Raw genomic sequence first — 24,177 nt, 5'->3', positions numbered from 1 at the left:
AGTGGTTAATTCTAAAAATCCCATGCTTTTCATAGATGAGCTATTTTAAATAGAACATGTTTCATATAATAAAGCAGTTCCTAAACTAAACGAAAGATGACGAAAGAGCGAGATTTAAGATCTTTTTAACAAGATTCGGGTTTATCAAAATAAAATTGAATCTTATCAAAACTTGTAAAACTGAAACTTCATTCTTACTATTTTTTCAAGAAATTCTATTTAAATATAAGCCATATCATTTTTTTTCCGCTTCCAAATATACAGTTTTGATATATTTATTTAATGAATACCGTTTATATTTAGATCCAATTTCTTTAATCTAAATTGTATGACAAGAAATGGCACACATTCTTGAATTTTATATGCTAAAACTTCCAACATTAAAAATTTTGCTGAAGGAAGAATCGAAGCAGAAATGTTGAGTGATATTGAAAAAAAATTAATCTCACGGGGGAGGAGAGTGCAGCTCTTTGAAATAATATTTTAACTTGAAAGTTCAATCCATTTTGTAGATTAAGATGAATAAATCTATTAAAATTGCATTTCGAATGATTCCCAATCATGTAATCAATATGCACAAATTAAAAAGTCTTAAAACAAAGTTTTAGCGAAAAACACTTTTCGTACAAAGCACAAAGATATACAGCTCTCACAGAATTTACATATACAGAAAAATGAAGATCACTTTGTGAACTGTACTCCAAATCCATATAGAGTAATTTTGCTTTAAAATAAAATTTCAATTGCTTCTCAACACCTGTCATATCAAAGGAAAATGTACATAAGTATTTCTGTTTACCAAAAAAATTATATAATGCAATAGTTTATCGGTGTCTATCTCTGTGAATAAGCGAGCTCATTCAAATATGGATATTTCTCTTTTAAGAAGAATACTCAAGCAGTGCTAAAATCACAGATTATTCTACAGGTTCACTTTGAATCTTGAATCTCCAAAATACTTAGGTTTAAATTATTTTCTGTTATTTCATTAGTCTAAAATTCCATTTGTTTGCTTTTAATCACAATGAATAAGATAATTCTCAAATTTTTAGAACATTTTTCATACATATCCGACTTTGATACATTCAGCTTTTTAAAAAAGTTATTATGATGTTTAGATAAAATGAAAGAATTGTCCTCCAAATTATGGCTACTAAAATAAAAATAAAAGTTTTCAACAGAAATTTTTTTGTTCTGAGTACTGCACAAATTTTAGGAAAGGTACTTTTTTTTTTTAAATTTCAAATCTTTACAGAAAATATAAAAGCAGGAAAAAAAATCGAACGAAAAATTTAAGTAAATAAAATGGATAGTTTAATCAGTTTGTTTTCAAAAAGAAAAAAAAAATAATAATTTTCATATAAATTTTATTTTTTAAAAATTAATTTCAGTTATTATTTAATACGGCACAATTATTTATCATATGATGAGAAGCAATACAATCTCTCCTATAACAAAATTAATCTTTTCCAGTAAAATTAAAAAGATTTTTCAGTTTATATATTCCTTACATATAGTGGATATTTTTCTCAAGAATATAATTTCATTCCTTCCTTCCTTTCCAGCTGCCAGTTATTTGGAATGAATAAAATGTAAATAATTAATTTTAGTTCATATTTAAATATAACATTTCACATGGAGATTTTCTCGGGAATATATATTTTTTTAGATTGTTTATTTCAGTGAACAGTCTGTTATAAACAATGAATAAATTTTACAAACCGGAAAATAAATTCCGTCATCTGTTATGCATTTATGTGAGAACATCTTAATCTTCATCTACTAGTAATCAAATTAACGTTTCAAACAAATTCATTTGAAATGATTGAAAAAATAAACTTTTTTTTTCTTTCACTTGATTTAGTTCAGAACATTTCCATCAATGACAAATAAATACTTTATTAAAATTAAAGAATGTATTGCATTTCTAAGAAAAATACAGATCCATTTTACTTGATGGAAATAGTCTATGTTATTAATCAGTTATTAATAATAATAAAATTAATCATAATATATGTAAAACTATTTGATAAAGATAGCAAGATTCTTTCAGTAGGAAATCCTATTAGAACAGGAATCCCCAAGAGCCATGATATCAAATTAAGAAATAGCATTTTTTTTTCAAGGACTTAGGATTTAGGTTTAGTCAATTTGGATTAGGTTTAGGATCAAGGATTTAGGTTTAGTATTTTTATGGATCTGTAATGTTTATAATCAAATTATGATACTGTACCATCAACAAACAAATGAGTTGAAGGTAACATTCAATTGAATGTTGATTGATATGTTATTGATGCATGTCAACATCGAACAGAAAGATTACGGCACCATTTTGATATTTGTCACATATAAAACTGCAAAACAAATAATTACTTAATAATATAATAAAATTTACACAAACACTATACAAGTTGCTTATCTAAGTAATTTTTTTAAATATTTAAAACTATTAAATTTTATATTATAATAAAATTAGCATAGTAAATTTTTAGGAACCATCAGAATAATGAAAAATCTGTCATTGGACAAAAAAAAAAAACTCTTATGCCACTGCAGATGAGATTTACTTATCATGCTTAGATTCATACTTAACTGATAATCTCTGGTCAAGTTATTTGCAAGGATTCGAGACCGAAGTTCAAAAACTCTTTCAATGCAAGCAAATAAACAAAGGTAAAAAATTTTCATTGATTTTTAAAAATTAATTTTAAAAGAAATCTGGAAGATATTTTATTTTAGTTCGATTTTCTAGAGTATATTCAACACTAATATCTTTTTGCAAAATTACATTTCAATCCATCATTTAAAAAACTTTTATATGTTAGGCAATTAAATGATTTTCAGTAAATCCAGGATGTAACTATGCAAGATATAGGTAAACAATAATAAATGTATCTTGTATAATTCTCTCAGCAAACAAAAGATGCTAAGAGAGAAAAAAAAGTTAAAGACAAAAATATACCATGGATTAGTGCACTTTCAAAGAAATACCACACAAAAAAAACACCCAAAAATAATTTCATTCTATAAAATTTATTGACTAAGTTTAACAACTACAGCACTATGAGAGACGGAATGCATTGCACATACAAAGGTAATTACAGATATTTGGCATGCACTGGATAAAGGCCTTTGGAAATTTCTTTAAACACATGAAATTGTAAGACTTATGCAATCCAAAAATATAATTACATTATTAAAACAATACAATTCTTTCATTAAAATGTTTAGAACAAAAAAGTGTTTTTCTTTAAAACATAATAAATTTTTATTGAAATTAATAGGTAAAAGTTTCTTCATAAATGCATTTATGAGTCAGAAGCAATATTTTCAGAAACAGAATTTTCATCTATTAGTTTATTTAATTTAAATATATTGCATTTAGAGGTAACAAAAAATGTTTTTCGAGACAAACTTCATAAATCTTGAGCTGTGATCGATAACAAATTACGATGTACGAGATGGAAAGCTTTTCTCTTAATTCTCATTCCATACCAGCCTTTTAATCCTAGAGAGAGTTTACGAAGAAGAGGAGGGCAAATAAAATGGTACTTCAAATAATCATTTAAAGCTTCCTTTCTAAATGTTTGGTGTTAATAATACTTGTATAATTTTTACTAACCCAAAGTTTTGAAAAAAAGGAATGTTCAAACTGGCTTCCAGACACACCAAATGGAATTGCCTCATATTATGTCAAAAAGAAAGTTTTATTTGTTTAGATAAAAACTTCTAGAAGTGAAGAATTCATTCATATATCCATAAATAAACATTCATTGTTGAACAAACATGCATATAATAACAATTAGTCCATATTCTACAAAAACATGAAACTATTCGAATTCGTTGCAAAACAGTTCATATAACATTTAAAATAAATATATCAAAATAAACTAAACTCTATACAAAACGAAAAAAAATTTAAGTTTACAAAAAATGCATAATAGGAGCTTTAAAAAAAATTTATGTCAAACTATATTTGCTTCTCACTTCAACAACTGAAAAAGCAAGTTAAAAATGTTTTAAAATAAAACTGTTATGAATGTCTTAGAAAAACAAAAGATTCCTAGTTATTTCCAATGTTTTATACTAATAAATGCTTGAGAAAAAAAACTCAATAACAATATAAATTTATGAAAAAATTATGATTAATGACATGAAGGGTAGCAATCATCTCCCTCCCCCCTAGCCAGCTTCTAAATTCTTTATATGTTAAAAAAATGTTATTGTGGTCTCATTTAATAACAATTCGTACCTTTTTTTATATTTTGTTTAAAAGTAGTAGATAATAAGATTATATTAAAATAATACAAAATATACAAAACGTTTATTATATACAAAATTTATTATATACAAAAACGTTTTAGTTGTTCTAATTTTCACCCCATTAACTATTTATACAGAAAATCTTGATGGTATATAGGAAATAAAAGACAAATTTGATTAGGTGTATTGAAATGTTAATACATTTGCAGGCATTTACAAAAAGGGTGATTCTAAGATGATTACTTACATTGCATTGATAGATTTGAAGTTTTAAACAGCAGTAGACAAATTAACTACATAAAAAATGTAGGTCTGAGTTTCATACTTCTGAAATATTATGCTACTAACAAAAAAGCAATTACTGTTCAGCATTCCATTGTCCGTTTATGGTTTAGATGGAAAACTTTCAAATACCTTTGAAACAACTGAATGTTTATTTATAAACAAGGCTATAATTCAATTAAATCAATCATAGTTATTTAAGCTAAATGGGAATATAGCGGCATACATTACACAATGCAAGGAAATCCTTGAAGAAAATATAGGAATAAAAATTATTTCTATTGTTGTCAAAGCATTTTGATAAGAAGTTATTCACACCAAAATTGATTCTAAAAATGCATTGTGCTTCACAAATACACGTGTTCCCTTTATTGTTTCAATTTTCTTTTCTGGCTCGATTATGTCTTCAATATATGAGAGGTTATTGCTTATGTGCAAACGATTCTGAATGAATTAATACTTTTTTCTTCTCTTCTAAGAATGATCTATTGTCACTTGATTAGGTAGGAAACATAATCAGTGATTTATGCAACATATGCTAGGTCATTCTTTCCCCACCCACACAACATACTTAAAAATTAAAGCCACATAAAAATGCAAATTAAAAAAAAAGGGGTAATATGAACATTTTGTTATCTTGAATAAAGTTTAGATTTATTCTGTTAAATCTAATGATCAATTAATAAATTGTATGAATTTAAAAAAATACAAATAATTTGTGAAAATTGAAATTAGTAACAAAAATAGCATACTGCTACATAAACTATTTTTTATTTTGTATTGTTACCAGTGATTGAAGACCATCCTCAGACATAGTTTGAGTAGATTCATTTCCGAAGAAAAGCTACTTCATAGATAACCAGAAACTATAAAAATGAAACCCGAAATCAATTTTTTTTTTCATCCTATAATATGGTTCAATTCAGCTCTAGTCCAAGAACAAGTTAACATCTATGTGCCACAATCAATTAAAAAAAGTTCTAAGTATCCATCTTTACAAAACAAATATAATTGAAAAAGAAAAAATAAGAAAATGGAAAAAAATTTGCTTAAACCACTTCTTCTAAGCAATAAAAAGCCTTCGGAAATACATCAGTATATAATTTTCGTTTGTAGAACACAACAATATGAAACATGCTACTGTTTTATATTAAATACAGCAATTCTTCCATCTTGTTAAAAAATTCATTAAGTACATTCCAATCAGAAAAGAATAGAATTTTCATTTCTCTTTTTAAGAAATGAATCAAATAAAAACCAAATAAAAAGAAAAAAAATAATTTAATAATTTTTATTTGGTCCCAAATATATTGGTTTCTGGAAAGAAACATACAAAAATACATCTGAACGATCTAATGAATAATAATAATTGTTTTAAAAAATTGCAGCAAAATTTAACAGTATAAGCTTGAATAAGTGGTTCACTAACATACAAAACAGATTAACTTGAAATTTATTTATAACTCTAGGTAGTTATTTTTACAATAAAAACAAATTTTAAACAGATGCTTCAAAGTTAATAAATACAGTCTGGTTTAACAGCATTATTCATTGATTAAAAATGTAATTCCTATTAGTTTGAATCAATTTTTTTTTTGTAAATCATTCAAAAAAAGAAAACTGCTTCAAAAAATAACAATTCTAAAATAAAAATAATAATAAAAAAAACATTTACAAATAATAACTTAAAATAATTCATCAGAAGTAACTAAGGACATCACAAAAAAAAAAAATACAGTAAGAACATTCAATATTATTACACTTATCCAATAATCAATAGTCTCCAGTTTTAAGTTCAAAAAAGAATATCTCTAAATTGGAATTATGCCATCATTTCTCTTCAAAAAATCAATATTTAATTACTATTGCAGAAATAAAAACAAATTCTTTCAAAGAAAATACTAACAGATGTATATAACTATGGATTATACAAATGTGAGCAAATGTTTTTATGTAGAGTTTGGATGCAACTTAGGAATAATATGTTAAATATTTTTATGAATTTTGTTGAAACAATTAAAATTAATATGAAAAAATATTGCCATCAAGTAATAGTTATAATAATAATAAAACCATGTTTTTAATCAAATAATCTTCTTTATTTTTTAGATTGAACTTAAAAGCAGCCACTTACTAAAAAATAACCTTTTGTAAAATGTCTTCATATTCTATTAAAAAAGAACCTTACAATCAGCATATATTTATGTATATATATAAATATAAAATCTACTCTCTAAAATAATTGCAAAAATTCTAACTTGTTCTGTCTTAAATTGTGGAGACAAATTTTGCATACAACAACAAAAAAATTCAACGATCAATGAAAATCAATCAAACTGCCTTTATAAAAACTACCTTACATATGTCATTGTTTAATCACAAAAAAGGATTCTGAGATGTCACATTCGGATTGGTCTGAGCCCTCATCTCATTGATGGTAAGGGGGACGGGCTTCACAGCATGGAAGGGGTTCCCTATTAGAAATAAAATAAGAAGTTACTTTAAAGTAGCAAAAAATCTATTTAGAAACAGGCATTTTTATATTAGAAAATACATATTAACATTTAGCAAAATAAAGTTCACGAAATTATCCTCATAATTAAGATACCTTTTACATTTTTCCCATCATTTTTTGTTCTCTTTTTAAAGAACAATAATGCTAAAGAAGGCAATAAATACTATAAAAAGGCAAAGATCGATTAACTAACTTATAATCATGCAGTAACTAAAGAATGACGACTCTGAAATATACAAGTATAAAGTATACTGTCTTCTGTGAAGCAAAAAGAATTTAATTTCTTTTTTAGAGGTAGTGTCTTGAATTATATTGACACAGTTCATGCAATCTAAAATAAATATACATGCAATGCTCAGGTATTTGCTACTTCATTGTAATGGGGAATATGTGCCACAAGTGATAAATAGAGATTAATAATCCAACTAGATTGGGAGTATGGGTTACACATGTGCTAAACCAGATATTTTCCATTGATTTTTCCTTTTCTTACTCCCATTAGTATGACCGAAGTTAACTAATTTTGTTGCACTAATTCAGGAAGCTTCACACGTGTTATCTTTTAGAGTAAACAATGCAATGATCTTTGACATTAAAAATCTGTTTTTATTTTTTTAAATCAAGATTTTGAAAAATTTGCATTTAGTTGGCCTATAATATACCAAAAATAACTTTATTATATTAACAAATTTCATGCTTCTAACTTAAATGGTTAATGCTGTTTACTGCTCTGTCAATATGGACAAACATTTACATGTAATGAAATATTTCTTTGGGAACAATATTTCTATAAGAGTTATACAAAAAAAAAAAAAAAAAAAGCAATAATTGTTATATAATGATAGAATCTGGACACTGAAGAATAAATTTAGAAAACTTTTATTTATTTCATTAAAAATTTTAAATACCAGAAAACTAGCAGTTTTCTTTTTTCTTGTTAAAATTAAAATTTGGTTAGATTGGTCCAACAAATAATTTTCAAATAGTTGGGGGTGATTTAAAAAGTGCACCCTGAATTATCAACAAATTATAATAAAAAAATCAAGTTAAAATCTCATCATACTAAATTTTACGCAACCAACTAACATAATTACACACCATAATTAATTATGTTTCTGAAAAGTAAATTAAAATCAAACTAATAATTCATTGAAGGGATTGCTCCAAAACAATATATTAAAGAGAATGATAATCGAATGTATAACGTACTAAAGAAATGTTTTATGGCAGCTTCTACCATGTTCCATATGTCTCTTTGGTGCACCAAATTCATCCTGCTGTTTTTTAGTTTTCCAAAACCTGATCAATCTGTGTATTCTTTAACATAACTTAAATAAATTCTTCAACATCTCAAACATTAAAAATTTGTTTAGTGTTTGTAAAAAAATATTTTAAAAAAATCGAATGTTTTTTAAGCCACAACAAGTATGGCACAGTACGAGTTGAAGAAAGAAGAAGAAAAAAAGTTTCACGAGTGTTATCTTAATATGTGTTGGCAACCCTGAATCTATTTCACTCTGGATTCCTGGTCCTAATTCTTCCCTTTTCTTGGTTTTCTTTCTTGATATATCTGCTAAACAAGCCTTTATGATTGTGCTTTCAAATTATCATATTCAACGTGTGGGATAACAAAACGAATAAAATGCTGCCTTTGCAATTCTCAAGAAAATTAAGCACTTTTTAAGGACTTTTTTCCAATTTAGCACTTTTAAGGTTCTTAAAAATGCTTTTCAAATTTCAGCACTTTTTATGACGCTATACTCCCTAGTATTTGCATGTATACCATAAACTAATTTTATCTTAAAAAATAAGTACTTTATAAGAACTTTTAGAGAAAAAAAAAAAGAACTAACTATAATGTAATTTTCTTTTTTATTATAGAACTATGAGTTCAATGAAATAAATTAAACTGAGTATTGGTGCCCAATTTTAAACAAACATAAACATAGAATACTACCAGGAATTACCAAATAGTTTTCATTAGCACCAAAATTAAATTAATTAAAATGTTTTTTAAATGTAAGTTTAGTTTGAAATATTTTATTAAAAAGCTTTCAATGCATCTTAAATTATTTAACTCACTACAGCTAGTAGTATACGGGAAGGGGATTATACTGCTACATTAACATTCCAATTCTTCGGAAAAAGTGCAAGAGCATAAGTAAACAAATCTCAAATATAAAAATCATGGTCATTTCATTAAATATGTAAATGATAGATTGTTTCCTTTTAGAGATTTTTTTAAAAGTCTTCCAATTCATTCAGTTTTCTCACAAATAACTTTTCCCTACTTATTAGATTATTTTGTGAGCAGTGAAAAATTTCCGGCTTGCCAAACAAGTGCATTAGCTTTATATTCAATTTCAGCAATTTTCTTTTCTAAAAGAAATTTCTTTTTCCATAAAGATATCAGGAAAGAAGATTCTAACTTTATGCCATTGATAACTATTACTTTTACTGTCAGTTTCCACAAAAGATATATGATATTTTGAATGGACTAAGGTCTCTGAAACTTTCAGTTCTTTTAATAATGTTTACTGAGCAGATTCCGACAGTCTGCTTTATGTGGTTTTAAACTACATGTTGTGAAACATGATATTTTTCCTTCATATTTTCTTCCACTTCAATATTTTTATTAATGCTGAATCTGTTTTTAAAAGATGCTTGTTCATGAGTTCTTCAGGTTGCTTGCACAGATAGAAGAAAAGTGAAATAGTTTAGAGAAATAGTGAAATCCCTTTACTCAGATACAAACGTGATGCTTCAAGAGAATAATTGTTTACAATCTTCTAACTTTTAGCATTCACCTACCTGTGTTCCTGGAACGTGGAGCATCTAGAGAAATAAGGCTGGACTGCTGACCCAAGAATGCATCCAGAGATGGTGCAGCACATGCTTCAGCTGAGGCAGACTTTCGCATGCTTGTCTGCTCAAAAGGTCCTAACATTAGAAAAAATACAAATATGACTGCAAGGTTAAACCATCAATAGAACAGACAAGAATAAATGAAACTTTTTCAATCAACTACTTATTTTTGCATTTGTTTAGTTATTAATTCAATTTTCATTTTATATGTCATTCTTATACTATTTTAATTCATTTTCATTCATTCCTTTCTATTTATTTCTGAAACTTTATTTCAGGACTCTCCACCAAGTTAAGGAATAAGCTCATGACACTTTACATTTTTCAAAATAAACAGCACATCATCAAGTGTTAAATACCATTTTCTAGCTTATGAAATATATATTTTTGAAGGAGGAAAAGGAAATATATTAAATAAGCAATAGTGCTTTGATAATACTAATAATAAATACAATAAAATAATTTAAAGAAATGATAATTTTAAATGATTAAACTGACTACATTTCAAAACATTACAGAAAGTGATTTAAGAAATTTCTACAAAGTATGAAAAATTCTTTTAAACCCTACAAACGTATTTCAAAACACCAAGAAAAAAAATTGCCATCTTATGGGATTGATTGAAGATCATATTTTTAATCAGGATGTATTTTAATTCCATTCCAATAAAATATCTCCATTTTATAAAGTGGTGGTGAGATGAGGCTTATTTCATTATACAGCATTCTTAGCTGACCAATAAAAAATATCTACCACACTCATCAAAACCAATTCAGCTGTTTCAATGCGATACTGAAACAAATGCACACATTGCAATTCTTAAATATATACCAGTTTCTATATCCAGTGCTTCTTAGAATCAGTTTCTTTTGCGTTGTGCCTTTTCCCCTCCTTACAAAATGGACCAGCACCTTTCCACAACAAACATAAATCTAATTTGCATTTTTCCTTGTTGAATTTAATCTTTCAAATCTATAACCTGTTGAGTTTCCTACAATAATATGACTTGAATAAAAGTGAGAGGACTTTCAAGAAAGAACATGCAATTTAAACTTTCAAATATATAATACAATAAACTAATGCAACTGCAGTGGCTTCAGATATTTTACTCGGTATATGTTAATAATGATGATACAAAAAATTAATAAACATGTATATAAATATCAATTATGAGACATTATTACTATTACTACTCAATGCATTGTTGAATAAATGCCATGAATTTGTAGAATTTTATACAAAAAAAAAAGTTCTTTAAGAACTTTTTCATGTGCTAGCATTGATTTGATAAAAGCCCACAATCAGATGAGAAAAATGCTTTTGACCTAGATTAGCATGAAGTTTTCCAAAATGATAGACTTGTCCCTGAGCAATAAAACAGGATTTAATACAAAATAGTTCTACAAATGCAGTGTTATATAGGGGATATGTTTCACAATTTGAGTGCTTAATAAATGTTACCTCTTCAAACTGAGCATGGCTTGGGATGTTCCCAGTATGAATTTCTTTTCTATCCATATAACCTACTATGATCATGATTTAACTCACCTTCAAAAAGTGATTTTTTTAAAAAGGCAAATTTTGTGCATAAATTAAGTGTTTGAGTTTAGAATAGCCTTGTAATGATCAAAAGGACATATACAACGGTAATTATGCACTCAATATTGCTAAAAAAGATTTCAACTTGAGCTGTTTGCTACACGTGGTTAAGACTTCCAAGGTTTAAGAATTTAAATGTCAAATGATTAAAGCATTTTTAATCTTCAGTTTAATTTATATATACTCACAATTTATGGTGGTAATTTATATATACATATATATATATACATATATATATATACATATATATATATACATACATATATATATATATACATATATATACTTTTCTTGATTCTACTTAACTACACCTTTGACCTGATATGTACAGGTGTATATGCTTTGATATGTATGCTTTCCTCTTTCATGGATAAAGACAAAAAAGAAAAATATATTAATTGCAATTTTTTTTTAAATTTTTTCTCTGGCAAAGAACTATAGTCACACACAAAAGTCACACAAAGCAGTTAAGGAAACACAAGAGAAAAAGTTTGTAGACATTTTTGTAATGGATGGGCTGCATTTTAAAATCAGCTTATTTATCCAGAATAATCCTTTTCAGCTGTTTAATTCCCAGTCTTGTTTCATAAGATTGAAAAATGTGAATTTCATGGAAATGTATAAATTTAATGACTTATTGCCTGAAAAGTTCAAACTAAACAGTCAAACCATATTTTAATGCCTCACTAAAATATCATTTAAACATAATTATAAAATTTTTATAAATAATGTATTTTGTTAAAAATAAAACTTTCATTTTAATTTTTAAAAATGAAAATTTTTAATCTCCTTATCAAAATGTATTGAAAAAAAAAAAAACTGAATTATAAACATTGCAAAATTATAATTACACTAAAAATCTATAAATCTGAAAGTAAAATTTCCATTACTATAAAAAGTATCAATTTTCAGTAGATCCAGGAAAGTATCTCTCTATACGAATTTGATAAAATGAAATTACAAAAATCATTCCATTCGATGCAATAGAGCTGAGAAATATATTTTAGAAAGAGCAAAATGTAAATTGCGAATAAATGGAAATCTTTTGAGGTTCATGTAGTTAATTATTGTATCAAAATAAGCACATTTTTGTTATTTGTTTCTCTAATTCTTCCTATCTTTCTTGCATTTTGTAAAACCAACAAATCCATAGCCAAAAAGATTATTTACAAAATGGAACATGAAAGAGAAAATAAATATAAATAGCTTAGCTTAATTTAAAATGTAGAAACATATTACTTTGTGCAACAATAATTATTATGAAAAATAAAATTTCGTCTCATGCCATGTAAATAATTTGGATTTACATCTTGCAGATGCTTCACAACAAAACTACAAAATAAGTTTGTTTTATGTTGCTGAAGGCAAAAGTGCTATAATATATCCCTAGTGTTTTAACTTGGTCTGTGTCAAATTCAATTTTATGAAAAATGGCTGTTGCCTCTCCATTAAATAAAACATTCACAAGACACAACAAGAATTAGCAAAACAAAGAGTTTGGAAACAGGAAATATTTGCATGTAAGGAGAGAAGTTGAAAAATCACAATTTGGCTTTCTATAAGCTCAGCAGAAATAACTGAAATAGCCAGATTACAACTGATACCATTTTGTATAATACTGTCACATTGCCAAAAAATAAGCATTATTTGATTTGTTTTTTATTACTTGCTATTAGAAAGTGAATATAACATAAATCAGAAGAAACAAAACAAATAATATGAAACTAACAAACTCCTCATGCCAAATATGACTTCTCAATGCTATGTTTTAATAATATGGAAATAATTAATAGAAATTTTGCAAGAGGATGATGATGACCATAATTACTGATGTCTAACATGAAATAAATCAAAAATATTTCATACAAAATTATTCATAAAAAAAGAGAATTTTCACTCATTCTGTACTCCTGGCACCTACTGACTTTGCTCTTGATTGTGCATTACAGTATTTTATTTTTACTAAAATTTAGCTTTTAGTATTTTATCTACAATAATATCAGAAATGATTTATTAGCATGTTTGCATTAATAAGAGCAGATTATTGTATTTTTAGAATGGTTCTCTTTCAATTGCGAATCTTGGATAAAAACTGTCACATGGCTTCATTGCTCAGATTCTTTAACACATTATATGCCATGTTGTGCACATGAGCGGAATAGTAGCATTTTATATAAAGCCACACCACACACATGGGTGTGACATTTTCACCTTTATAACTACAATACATTGTACTGAGCAATACTACAATTTATTCATATGTCTGATATTGTGGAATTAGGGAAACACCTTTTAAGAATGAATTTTGCAGATGTAAATATATATATATATATATATATATATATATATATGAGCAACATCAAAATAAATTAAAAATAGATAAAAATAAAATAATTTATTAAAAATCATACATCGCACAATACATTTGAAGGCAAATGAATGTGAATTGTGGCCACTTCGAAATATTACCTAATTGATTGTGGTATGCAAAGTGTTAATATTTGCAAGTAAAATTGATACAAAGTCATTAGAATTTCTAAACTAAATCAGTATTTTCAATTCAATTATTATTATTTTACTTACTTATTATTTTTCCATTTTTCAGCATTATTGCATAGTTTAAAATTAATTTGTGACAATTTGTTCTATGACTCTTTGACCACTGGCAAGGAATGATAAACAATGAATATGAAGGAAGAAAGAATTAATTGCAACGCTTTAATAATATTAATGAAAAGTCTGGGCAATTTAAAAACTATAAAAGTTACCATAAACAAAGAATTCAATTATTATATTTCATATATTATTCATTTAAATATTACTTTATTTATTCATAAAATTATTCCTCTCCATACTCCAACATTTCATGTTCTAAATGGTAAATAAGGCATAAGGGTTTAAAGAATTTTCTATATAAATTCTAAAATTAACCATCACTTAATGCTTGAATTATATACTATCCATAGTGAGAAAACAAGCACATGCTGAAGGATGGTAAATGCCTTTTTCCCCTTAAAATTTATGTTAATCAAACATGCACAAAATCATCACCAGATCATTAGTAGCTATCAACTTCTTGAGAATTTACCTGATATTGAACAATAAAAATAACTGCATGCTTCTATAAGTATCATGTATTGATTCAGAAAAAACAAGCATTACTTACGATTGTACTCGTCAGGAGATAGGAAATTGCCATCTGATGCTGGACTCCAAGGATCATTTTGCACTGAAATATAATTGAATTTCTAAATAAACAGTAATGACCTACAACTTATTTATTAGCATATTCTATTAACTTCCCCACCTAACACTCTATTTTAATTATAAGAATAATGATGGGTTTTCATCTAGAAGATTGATTCAGTTATTAACATAAATTACATCCTGGATTTATTTAGTTATTTTAGACTGTTGTCACACTTGAAAAAAGAAATAAACACTTTTTATGTTTGTTCAATTTCTCCCAATATTTTTGTTTAGTCTATTAGGTATTGTTTCAGACCATTTTTCACAACTGTTTTGTGTTCACAACTATTTTTTTTTAGTCATTCAGCAGAACAATAGTTAAACATTAAGTAGACAAAATTGAATATAGAATACCATGTCATATTCACTAGGGTAATAAATAACAGATTTCTTATTACATTATAAATGAAAAGAATATAAATGAAAATTATAAAAAAAAACATGAGAATATTTATAACAAAATAGAACAGTGGATTTAAAAAAGAGAGAGAAAGAGAGAAACTGGAAATTAATGAACATTAAATGAAAGAAAAATTATAATAAAGTAAAAGATAATATATATACTAAAACATTGAGCAAAACAATACATGGATTAAAAGAGATAGAATGAAAATAAAAACTGCTTAAATATATTATATATATGGGTGTGAAAATTTCTAATTAATTTACATTTTCAAAATCATTTTTTTATCATTTGAACTTTATCATCATTGTAACTTTTAAATTACATGGGCTATTCTTTTTCTCATCGAATCAAAATGCTATGTTGAATTTTTTTTTTTTTTTTCAAAAACTGTATTAACTCAGAATATTTTCTCATGGTCTCTTTTCTGCTTTCTATTTTTCTATTCAATGTGCTACATTGTGCTCGCCATGACTTTGACAAAAAAATCCTCACAAAGTACAAAATTGGTCTATTTTCTTGAATTTATAAAATATATATATATCATTAACTTCAAAATTCAATAAGTTTTGTGAAAGCATGATTTCATGAAGTGAAAGCATGAAGCATTACTTCATTTGAGCATAAAAGAGAACTTAATTTTAGTTTAGTGCCAGCGGCACTCATGATATTCTCTCACCTTTTGATTTTAGACAAAGAGAATACAAAATCAAAACACGAATAAATAAAACCAAAGAATGTTACCCAAAAAATATGAAGATTAAAAAAAAATGTACAAAACAAAGGAAAAAATAATAAAGCTTCAAAGTCACTTACAATGTATGGGTTTAATAATTTTTCTATTAGATTAAGATATGCCAATGTTCAATTTTTCCTAATATGGCCAAAAACTTGGCAATGATTATATTTTTAATTAGGATATTCTTTTATTTGGAACATATTCCAATCATTAGATTTTTTTTAGATGTTTTAATTGATGAAATGCTTTGTTCTTAAAATCTAATGTGATGTATTAGCACTTTCCCTTCTCATCTTAAATCTCAGTTCAATTTCTTCTTCAGATTCTGATTAACTTTTTAAAGCATGAAATTCTTTTATTGGCAATTTCCCTTGATTTTTAAGATATTCTTATGAATTTTACAGACTGTATGTCTGATTTTCCCAGATTGATAAAATTTCCTTACATCCCTAATTTTCTTGTTTTGTCACTAACCTGCATAAGAAAACAAATATAAAAAATTTCAAAAATGTTGCCAAATTTGTTTATTTATCACCAGACACTCTTGTCAATACAACAGAATTGCCAGCATATTTTTTTAATAAAATTTTTTAAAAAAGAACTTTGATTTTTGTAACAGAGCACTTTTAAACTTTTAGAAAAGCAATTATTATCACTAGTACTATTCAAAATGCTTCACATTGAGCTATGAACCTGCCAATTCTCTCTAATACCACATCTAAAATCTAAAATAGGAAAAAAATTAACTAACTCTATAGTTTGCTTACTGAATCTAAATATGCTCATAAAATGAAGACTAATTAGTGAAATCATTCAGAACTCAAGATTTTTTTTTATAATAATGAAAATATTGGTAATTTTTATAATAAAAAATTATTGATTAAACACAAAAAGAATGTACAATTATAACAAAAAGACAAGCTCAAAGATCAAGCCTAATTATATTACAGAAAAGAGCAGCAGTACTTAGAAATGCAGGAACTATTAAAAAAATTGCATATATTTGAGATTAATACTTATCTGTAATTTATAGAATACTAAAAAAATTGCTAAAACTTTGTTTTGTAGAAACTTACCCAAAAGGTTTAAAAAAAAAAAAAAACACTTTATATTTTCATTATCAACAATAGGAGAAAAACCCAGGATAAAATATTTGAACAATGAAAACAATTTGGATTTCATTACAACAATGAAAGTGTCATAGTAAATATGACTAAAAATATTCTTTAAAAAAATACTAAGCTTAAAAAAAAAAAAAAAAAATGTAGAATGACTAAATTTATATTATAGAAAAGTTATTTTTAGAGGGAAAAAAGATTTTTTAAACAATATTTTCAGAAGTTGTCCGGGACAAACACCCAAGTTAAGCTTAATTTTTAATTAATTAAAATTAAATGAAATCTCTGAGAAATACATTTCTAATCTCAAATTTGATTTCACAGATTTAGATATTGCAATCTACCCCGCAAAGTGATAACACATATACATATTCTTCTTTAATATTAATGGGGAATTAATTACAAGTTCATTAAAAATAGTAGAATAAAAATCAGAGTACAAAAAGTGAGAATCCTTTAAAAGATGGATATTCAATATCACACAATTTCAAATAGTTTCTCAAATGTATTTTTTTAGCAAATAATGTAAAAATATATGTCAAAGACATTAATTCAAATAAATGAATATATATGACAATAACACCATTACAACTTTAAATACTATGCATCTTAAAAACGTTGATGTAGAAGGTAACACGCTGAATCTAGTCAGTCCCGGAAGAAATATATAATAACTTTATTTAGAGAAAAATGGTATAAAAAAATCCCTTCCTTTTTAAAAAAGCCTTTAATAAACAAAGTAAAGATTAGAGCAATTTTCATAGTTCCTTCAATTTTATTTCCATGTCTTTCAGCACACTCGCTAATATAATAAAATAAAAGTGTTTGAAAACAAGACCAGTCATAAAAATTAAAATTTATTATTGGAATACCCAAAATAGGATCCTGATTATAATTGATTGATTTATGAAGTAATTTGAAAATATACAATTTTGTCCAAAATTAACTAATTCAAATGCAAACTGAATAATTGTTATTCCAAATTCTAAATCTTTCTTTGGATATTGGTAGAATTATTACTAAGATCATAAAGATCAGAAATTGCATGCAATATATCACTTGATTAGATTCTAACTCATACAGTAATATAAAAGTAAAAAACTAACCTAAATTTATATTCTGCTCAGGCAAGGAATGGTTCCATACATTTGAACTGTTGCCATCCTATAGAAAAATAAAATATCTATATATATATTGGTGGATAAAATCTAAAAATGAGTATTTTGGGAAACATCATCAAATGGAAAAATGAATGCAGCAGCATATTTGAATTAACTTGAAGGAGTGATGCAATACAATCGAAGTAGTAATACAAATTTTTGATTTTTCAACATGCAAGTTGCATATATATATTAATTAATAGACATTTGGTGCATATAATCAATGAGTGAGTGGAAAATATTGGAAAGAAAGTCCATGCAGCATTAGATGATTTTACTTCAAATTGAGGAGAAGGAAAGAAAAGAAATGTTGGCTAAAATTAAAAAAAAAGGAAGAACTAGTACAACACAACAACTCAAATGGAAAATTAATATAGACCCAGAGATTCTGAAAAAATATTATGTATATGACAGTTCAACATAGCACCTATTTGTAATGCATATATGGAGGAGTTTAACCAATAGTATCTATCAACTCTATGGATCAATGTTTTCTTTACAATTGAAAGGTCAAAACTTTTTTCTAGCAATATCGCTATTGCTAAGAAAAATGCATCATCTACATGATAGAATCCAATAAATGGATCAATACATCACGAAAACATCTCCTCACATAAAATCTCCTCTATCATCTATATGATGAAATTTCCCTTATTTCATGTTTCTCTTAATCACATGATATGATTTAGATACTTTCATGATACTGTCATGTTTCTGAGAACAATGTATAATTTTTCAAAAGCAACTTAATTTATTAATAAGCGTTTGTTAGCTCTTTTCACTATTAATTCAACCAAATAACATGTTTTGCATTCTATCTTGACCATTCTGACATGAGACAGTATTTTGTAATTTTAAAAAAAATCTCAGTTTGTTCATGAAAGATAAATAAAAAATTTCTACATTTTTAACTATTAAAAGAAGAAAATATATTCCTACAAGCTAACAAAATTCCACAGGAATCCAATTATTTTATATAAATTAGGCCAAATTATTCCTTTGACTCTACAAAAACAGTATATTCCTAAAGTTTACAACACAATCTAAATATTGTTACAAACTTGTAATTTGCTTCCCATCACGGCTAGTATCACCGTAAGAAAGACCGTTGTAAGATCTGAGCTGAGCGGCTGCCACGTCAATGACCTGAGAGCTTAGCGACCATTTGGCGACTTGGCGGTGAATTTGGCGACTAAATGGATACTACTGGAAAGTTCGAATAACCCCACTTCTGACACCAAATGTTACAAAAAATTTTCTCCTACTGCAAATACCGCCAATAAATCGTAATTACGCAGCACATTTATTTGCTATAGTTCAGCAGTTTGTTTGCTGTCTCATCCTCTAATTTCTCTTATTTGTCGGCGACTCCGACTCCTCTCACACACACACAACTTTTGACGATCCACACAACTTCTCACGATTCACACGACTACTTCCTCTTCAGATTCAGATTGCCTGTCTTTTATAGTTCCGGGAGGCGGGGCTGGAATCTTCAGACCAATCAGGGCGTACCTGGCTGTATCTCGGGTCTTAGTGGATGGATCGTGAAAGTTCTCGAACTTTCCAGTAGTATCCATTTAGTCGCCAAACTCGCCAAATTTATCGCCAAGTAGCCAAATGCTCGCCAAGTCTGTCGCCAAGCTCTAAGTTCATTGATCTCAGCACGTACAGGACCGATCGTACAACGGTCTTTCTTACGATGACTCTATTCGCGCCGGGTAGCAATATTATAGGTTTGTAACATTGCTCCCCTCTTTAAAGACTGACGTCCCGGCAGTCCACTTCAATCCAGCAGCTGGCGTAGGCTTCCGAACAATGTGATGATGTTGATGCGTTTGGCGACTTCCGCACTTTCGAAGATGGCATCATTCGCTAATTTGGCGGCGACTAACGATCCATCCGAACCTTCTCAATGCTTAAGGTTTGTAACAATATATTGCCAGGAAAAATCCAATTATTTTTAACAGTAAAGATTTCTTATCCATTAAATATAATGCCAACCCAAATGAATTAATGCAAACAAGCAAATATATAGATTCATGTTTTTAATATAATTATATAATATGGTAACTTGATAAATATATTAGATATAACAAAAATGAATTTGAATCTAATGCCAAATTATTTAAATGCTGAAATTTGAATAAATTTACAAGGACATAATTATAATTCCAAAAATGAGAATAAAAAAATTAGGGTGCTAATAAATAATTAAAAAAAGGTTCCATAAAACATTTTCTCTCTTTTTAATATATTATTATTTAATAGCTTCAAAACTTAACATAAAAATACTTTCAATGAAGCAAAGAATTGAACATAGATCAAAATAGTCATATTCATTCCCACTAAAATGTATTTTTTAAAAGTTTTGAGCAGTTTCAACTATAAATTTTTGACAATATTTTATCTAAAATAAAAATCTCTGTATTACATTAAATGACATCTCAATATTTTGATGCAATTTTATTTAATTTGTGAAATTCTTGTTTGTTTTTTATCTTTTTCCTCACAAATTGTAACTGCATGCTATTTAATAAAATATTCTCTTTTAAAGCAGCTATATTGTAAGCTGCTTTAAAAGTAATATTTAATAATATTACTTTTTACTAAGTAATATTTCACCTTCCAATTCAAAGCTAAAATGAGTAATTTATAAAAAATTTTCAAACAATTAATAATTTTGAGAAATTTTATTTCAATTCATACTTTCTTAAAATAAAAACAGCCTCGTGCAAGTAAAATAATGCAATTCTGCCAATTACTTCATTTTTAGAATAGATGTCATTTATCTGCTATAATGTAAAGTCACCAATGTTTTTCAGGTGCTATCTAAAGCAACAATTATTAGAGGACTACTTATATCTACTTCAACATGAGAAATCAACTCAATGTTCAGTTCTCAGATTAAAATAAATGGGATCAGAGCTACCACCACCACAAGACAGTATCTCTTAGTGAAAAGAATAAGTGTTATCAATATGTGAGTGGGAAGATAAAATGTTATTAGAAATGCAATTTGAAGAGAATAAGTTTTGCACATACACAATAAATAGATGAATGATTACATAGATCAAATGATATTCAAATCAAGGTTAAAAGAAGACTTGTTGCAATCCTATAACTACATTACATTTTCATGGGCCAAATTCAACATAACTTTGATTATCAAGAGTTTAAAAAAGAAGCTAGTATTGTAGCAAAATTTAAATATCAGTTTTTGAAAATAATCACCGAGGAACCCCAGGGATTTGGTTGAAATTGCTGTTGTGGCTGTAGATCGATTCCTAGCAGATCTTCCACTGCAGAAGCCAACTGTGGAGTAGAAGAAGAGGTGGAAGGGCATTTTGCTTCCTCTTCGCTGCGAGTAAGTGCCATCTGCAGGCGTAAATCATCATTCCTGCGCAGTCGTTCTGCTTGCTCTGCTTCCTCTTTGCTCATAGCAAGAGCCAACTGGAGTTGCAGCTCCTCTTCTCCAGCAGTCTGAGGTCGTGCTTGCTCCAAATCAGATAGGATGGCAAAAGCTGTCAAGGTAAAAAATAGCATAGCATAAAAAAATAAGCAAATCTAAAAGAAAAAAAAATCAGTAAAATTTTTTAAAATTAACAAGATTTATAAGATTAAAATACAGTTTTGAAACTACATTTGGGTTATTTAAGTAGTGGTCTCATTATTTCAAATTGTTTTTAAATAATATATCAGACATAACACTTAACTTTTTAACTTCCACAACAGCAAGAGCACATTTGTCACTGACAAATCTTGTCTGCACAAAGACATGGCAGATCCCATATATTTTTTGTGAGATTATGTCTCAATCTCAGAATCTCTGTTAGAAAAGCTAAGCCCTTCCCAATAGCCCTGTTTTGATATGAGCATTTATTATAAAAGTAAAAATGCAACTTTAGTGGAACAATTTAAACTCATCGAGAAATTTATCTTTTTTGGGATAAATGATATTTTGTATTAAAGTGAGCTAAAAATTTGATATTTCTTTTCCAATAGTGTACTACCACAGAAAAGTCACCAACTGATGAGAAATGTGATAAGAAAAATCAGGTGGCCATATATTTCTGCTGTTTGAATTTCCCTGATATTTCCAGGGTTTTTAAGAAATTTCCCCGACTTCTTTTGGATGTACTCAATATCCTCAAAATGATGATACTCGATATTCTTTTCTTTATTTATTAGGCAATATGCCCTTAATTGTATGTGAAAAAATGTTCTATTCTTTTACCTAAAAGCAATGCAAAATGGAATTTAATGCTCAGAAATGATGGCCACCCTGAAATCAAAATTTAATGCTCAGAATTTCAGATAAATTTAAGTAAAACATTTGTTGGCATATCCCCTAAATTGTCACTTGGATAATTCTACAGAGGATTTTGCAGACACTATCAAAACTTTAAAAGAATCTTCATACGTAGTCAATTGTCTTACAAGTTTCTGGACAGCTGAAGAATTAAATGAATTTGGGATGCGCTCACAAATTGGCAGCAAGATTCAATTTGAGGAGTTGGAGGACAAATGGTGAGATTAGGGTAATTTTTCAAGCAGGATTAAATTAGAGTATTTGCATTTTGGAATTAGATTGGAACTGGAAAAATGACACTCTGTCATGTAAAATAAAGTTACATACTGCAGAGAATATGGTTGCAAATAAAAGATTACTGCTTTCATGTACAAACAAATTGTTTGTACATGATGGGATGTACCCAATGGGATTAACTTCTCCTATTACTCTCTTTTCTAAATTGGCAACTGAACTTGGACGAGAATCTCCCTGAACATTGGAAAAACAACTTCACCTTTGGCACACAAAAATGAAGCTACTTACGGAAATTGAAATTCAGAGAACTTAGGAGGTTTGAAGCAAGAAGACAGTATTTGTGTGTTATGTGGTGAGAGTCAACATGCATATGCCATGTACATCTTTTAGAGAGTCAAGACAGATGAACATGTTAGCGTTAATTTTGTACAGGTACGCACAAGGGCTATTCTACTGCTGTGTTCCCATGACAGCTCTTAGTTGAATCCAGGGAGATGTCCGCTGGGGAACTTTTGCTTGGAACATTGTGCAGGAGAACGGAGCATTGACAAAGATAGAAGACTGCCTTCATGCACCAACCAAACTGAATTCTGCGGACCTTCCCTCGAGAGGGTGTTCCTGTCATGGATAACACTAAATATCGAATAAAAGGGGCATTTCTGTAATGAAGTATTTCTGTACTGTTCATAAGCACATACACTATGCTCCTGTTTACAAAAAAAAAAAAAAAAAAAAAAAAAAAAAAAAAAAAAAGATTCTATGCAACAAAAATCAGGAAACAGTTTACTGGATTAGTCATCCATTTATTCACATTGAGCCACTCCTTATTTTTATACCATTTCCGATAAGCAATTCCATATTACAGTTGTGAATATTTCTTAAAGACAATAAAAATTTTCTTCATAAACTATTAATTTTACAAGAAACTCACTGAGTTTCTGCATGATCGTTAAAATAAATTTGCTCTGCTTTTCCACCCAAGCTACTTATAGTTCACGTGCCATGTGAACATCTAATTTTTTTTTTCCTTCTGCCAAACAAACAAGAAATCTTTTCTGCACAACTTTCAAGACAACAGAAATGCTTTTCTGCACAACTTTCAAGACAACAGGAATGCTTTTCTGCACAACTTTCAAGACAACAGGAATGCGCTGCCATCTGGGGTTAGGAAGAGGAACTAATCTTGACAACAGTAATAAAATTTATTTTATCAAAATACCTTAAAAATGCACATTACTTTTAAGATGAACAAAAAAATTTTAAATTACTTCAATATGCAAGTTTTAATTCTGTATCATCAACATAATCCCCAAGAATCAACTTGTTGATAGATTACAATAATTCCAACATACATGTATGCAAAAGGTTATTTAGATCTAAAAATATATGTTTAATTTTTCTTAATTCATCAACTGAAGAAGGTTAAAAGAAGGCT

At 27.6% G+C, this 24,177-nt stretch overlaps 1 protein-coding gene across 1 annotated transcript in view; it reads right to left on the bottom strand.

Annotated features, from left to right (window-relative positions):
- Positions 1–3,014: 3,014 nt before the first annotated feature.
- LOC129980915 (epsin-2-like) overlaps positions 3,015–24,177 on the bottom strand; it is a 39,898-nt gene continuing 18,735 nt past the window's right edge. Inside the window, exons 5-9 of the mRNA XM_056091402.1 lie at positions 21,428–21,717; positions 18,140–18,197; positions 14,691–14,753; positions 9,872–10,000; positions 3,015–7,019 (exon numbers count right to left, since the gene is read on the bottom strand). Of these exons, the coding sequence (XP_055947377.1) occupies positions 6,922–7,019; positions 9,872–10,000; positions 14,691–14,753; positions 18,140–18,197; positions 21,428–21,717 (638 nt within the window). The 3' untranslated portion in view covers positions 3,015–6,921. The remainder of the gene's footprint in view (positions 7,020–9,871; positions 10,001–14,690; positions 14,754–18,139; positions 18,198–21,427; positions 21,718–24,177) is intronic.

Source organism: Argiope bruennichi, chromosome 8 (genome assembly GCF_947563725.1).
Source record: "Argiope bruennichi chromosome 8, qqArgBrue1.1, whole genome shotgun sequence".
In the NCBI taxonomy this organism is placed as follows: Eukaryota; Metazoa; Arthropoda; class Arachnida; order Araneae; family Araneidae; genus Argiope; species Argiope bruennichi.
Note: the sequence above shows the minus strand (reverse complement) of the source record. Positions and strands in the feature narration are given on the sequence as shown.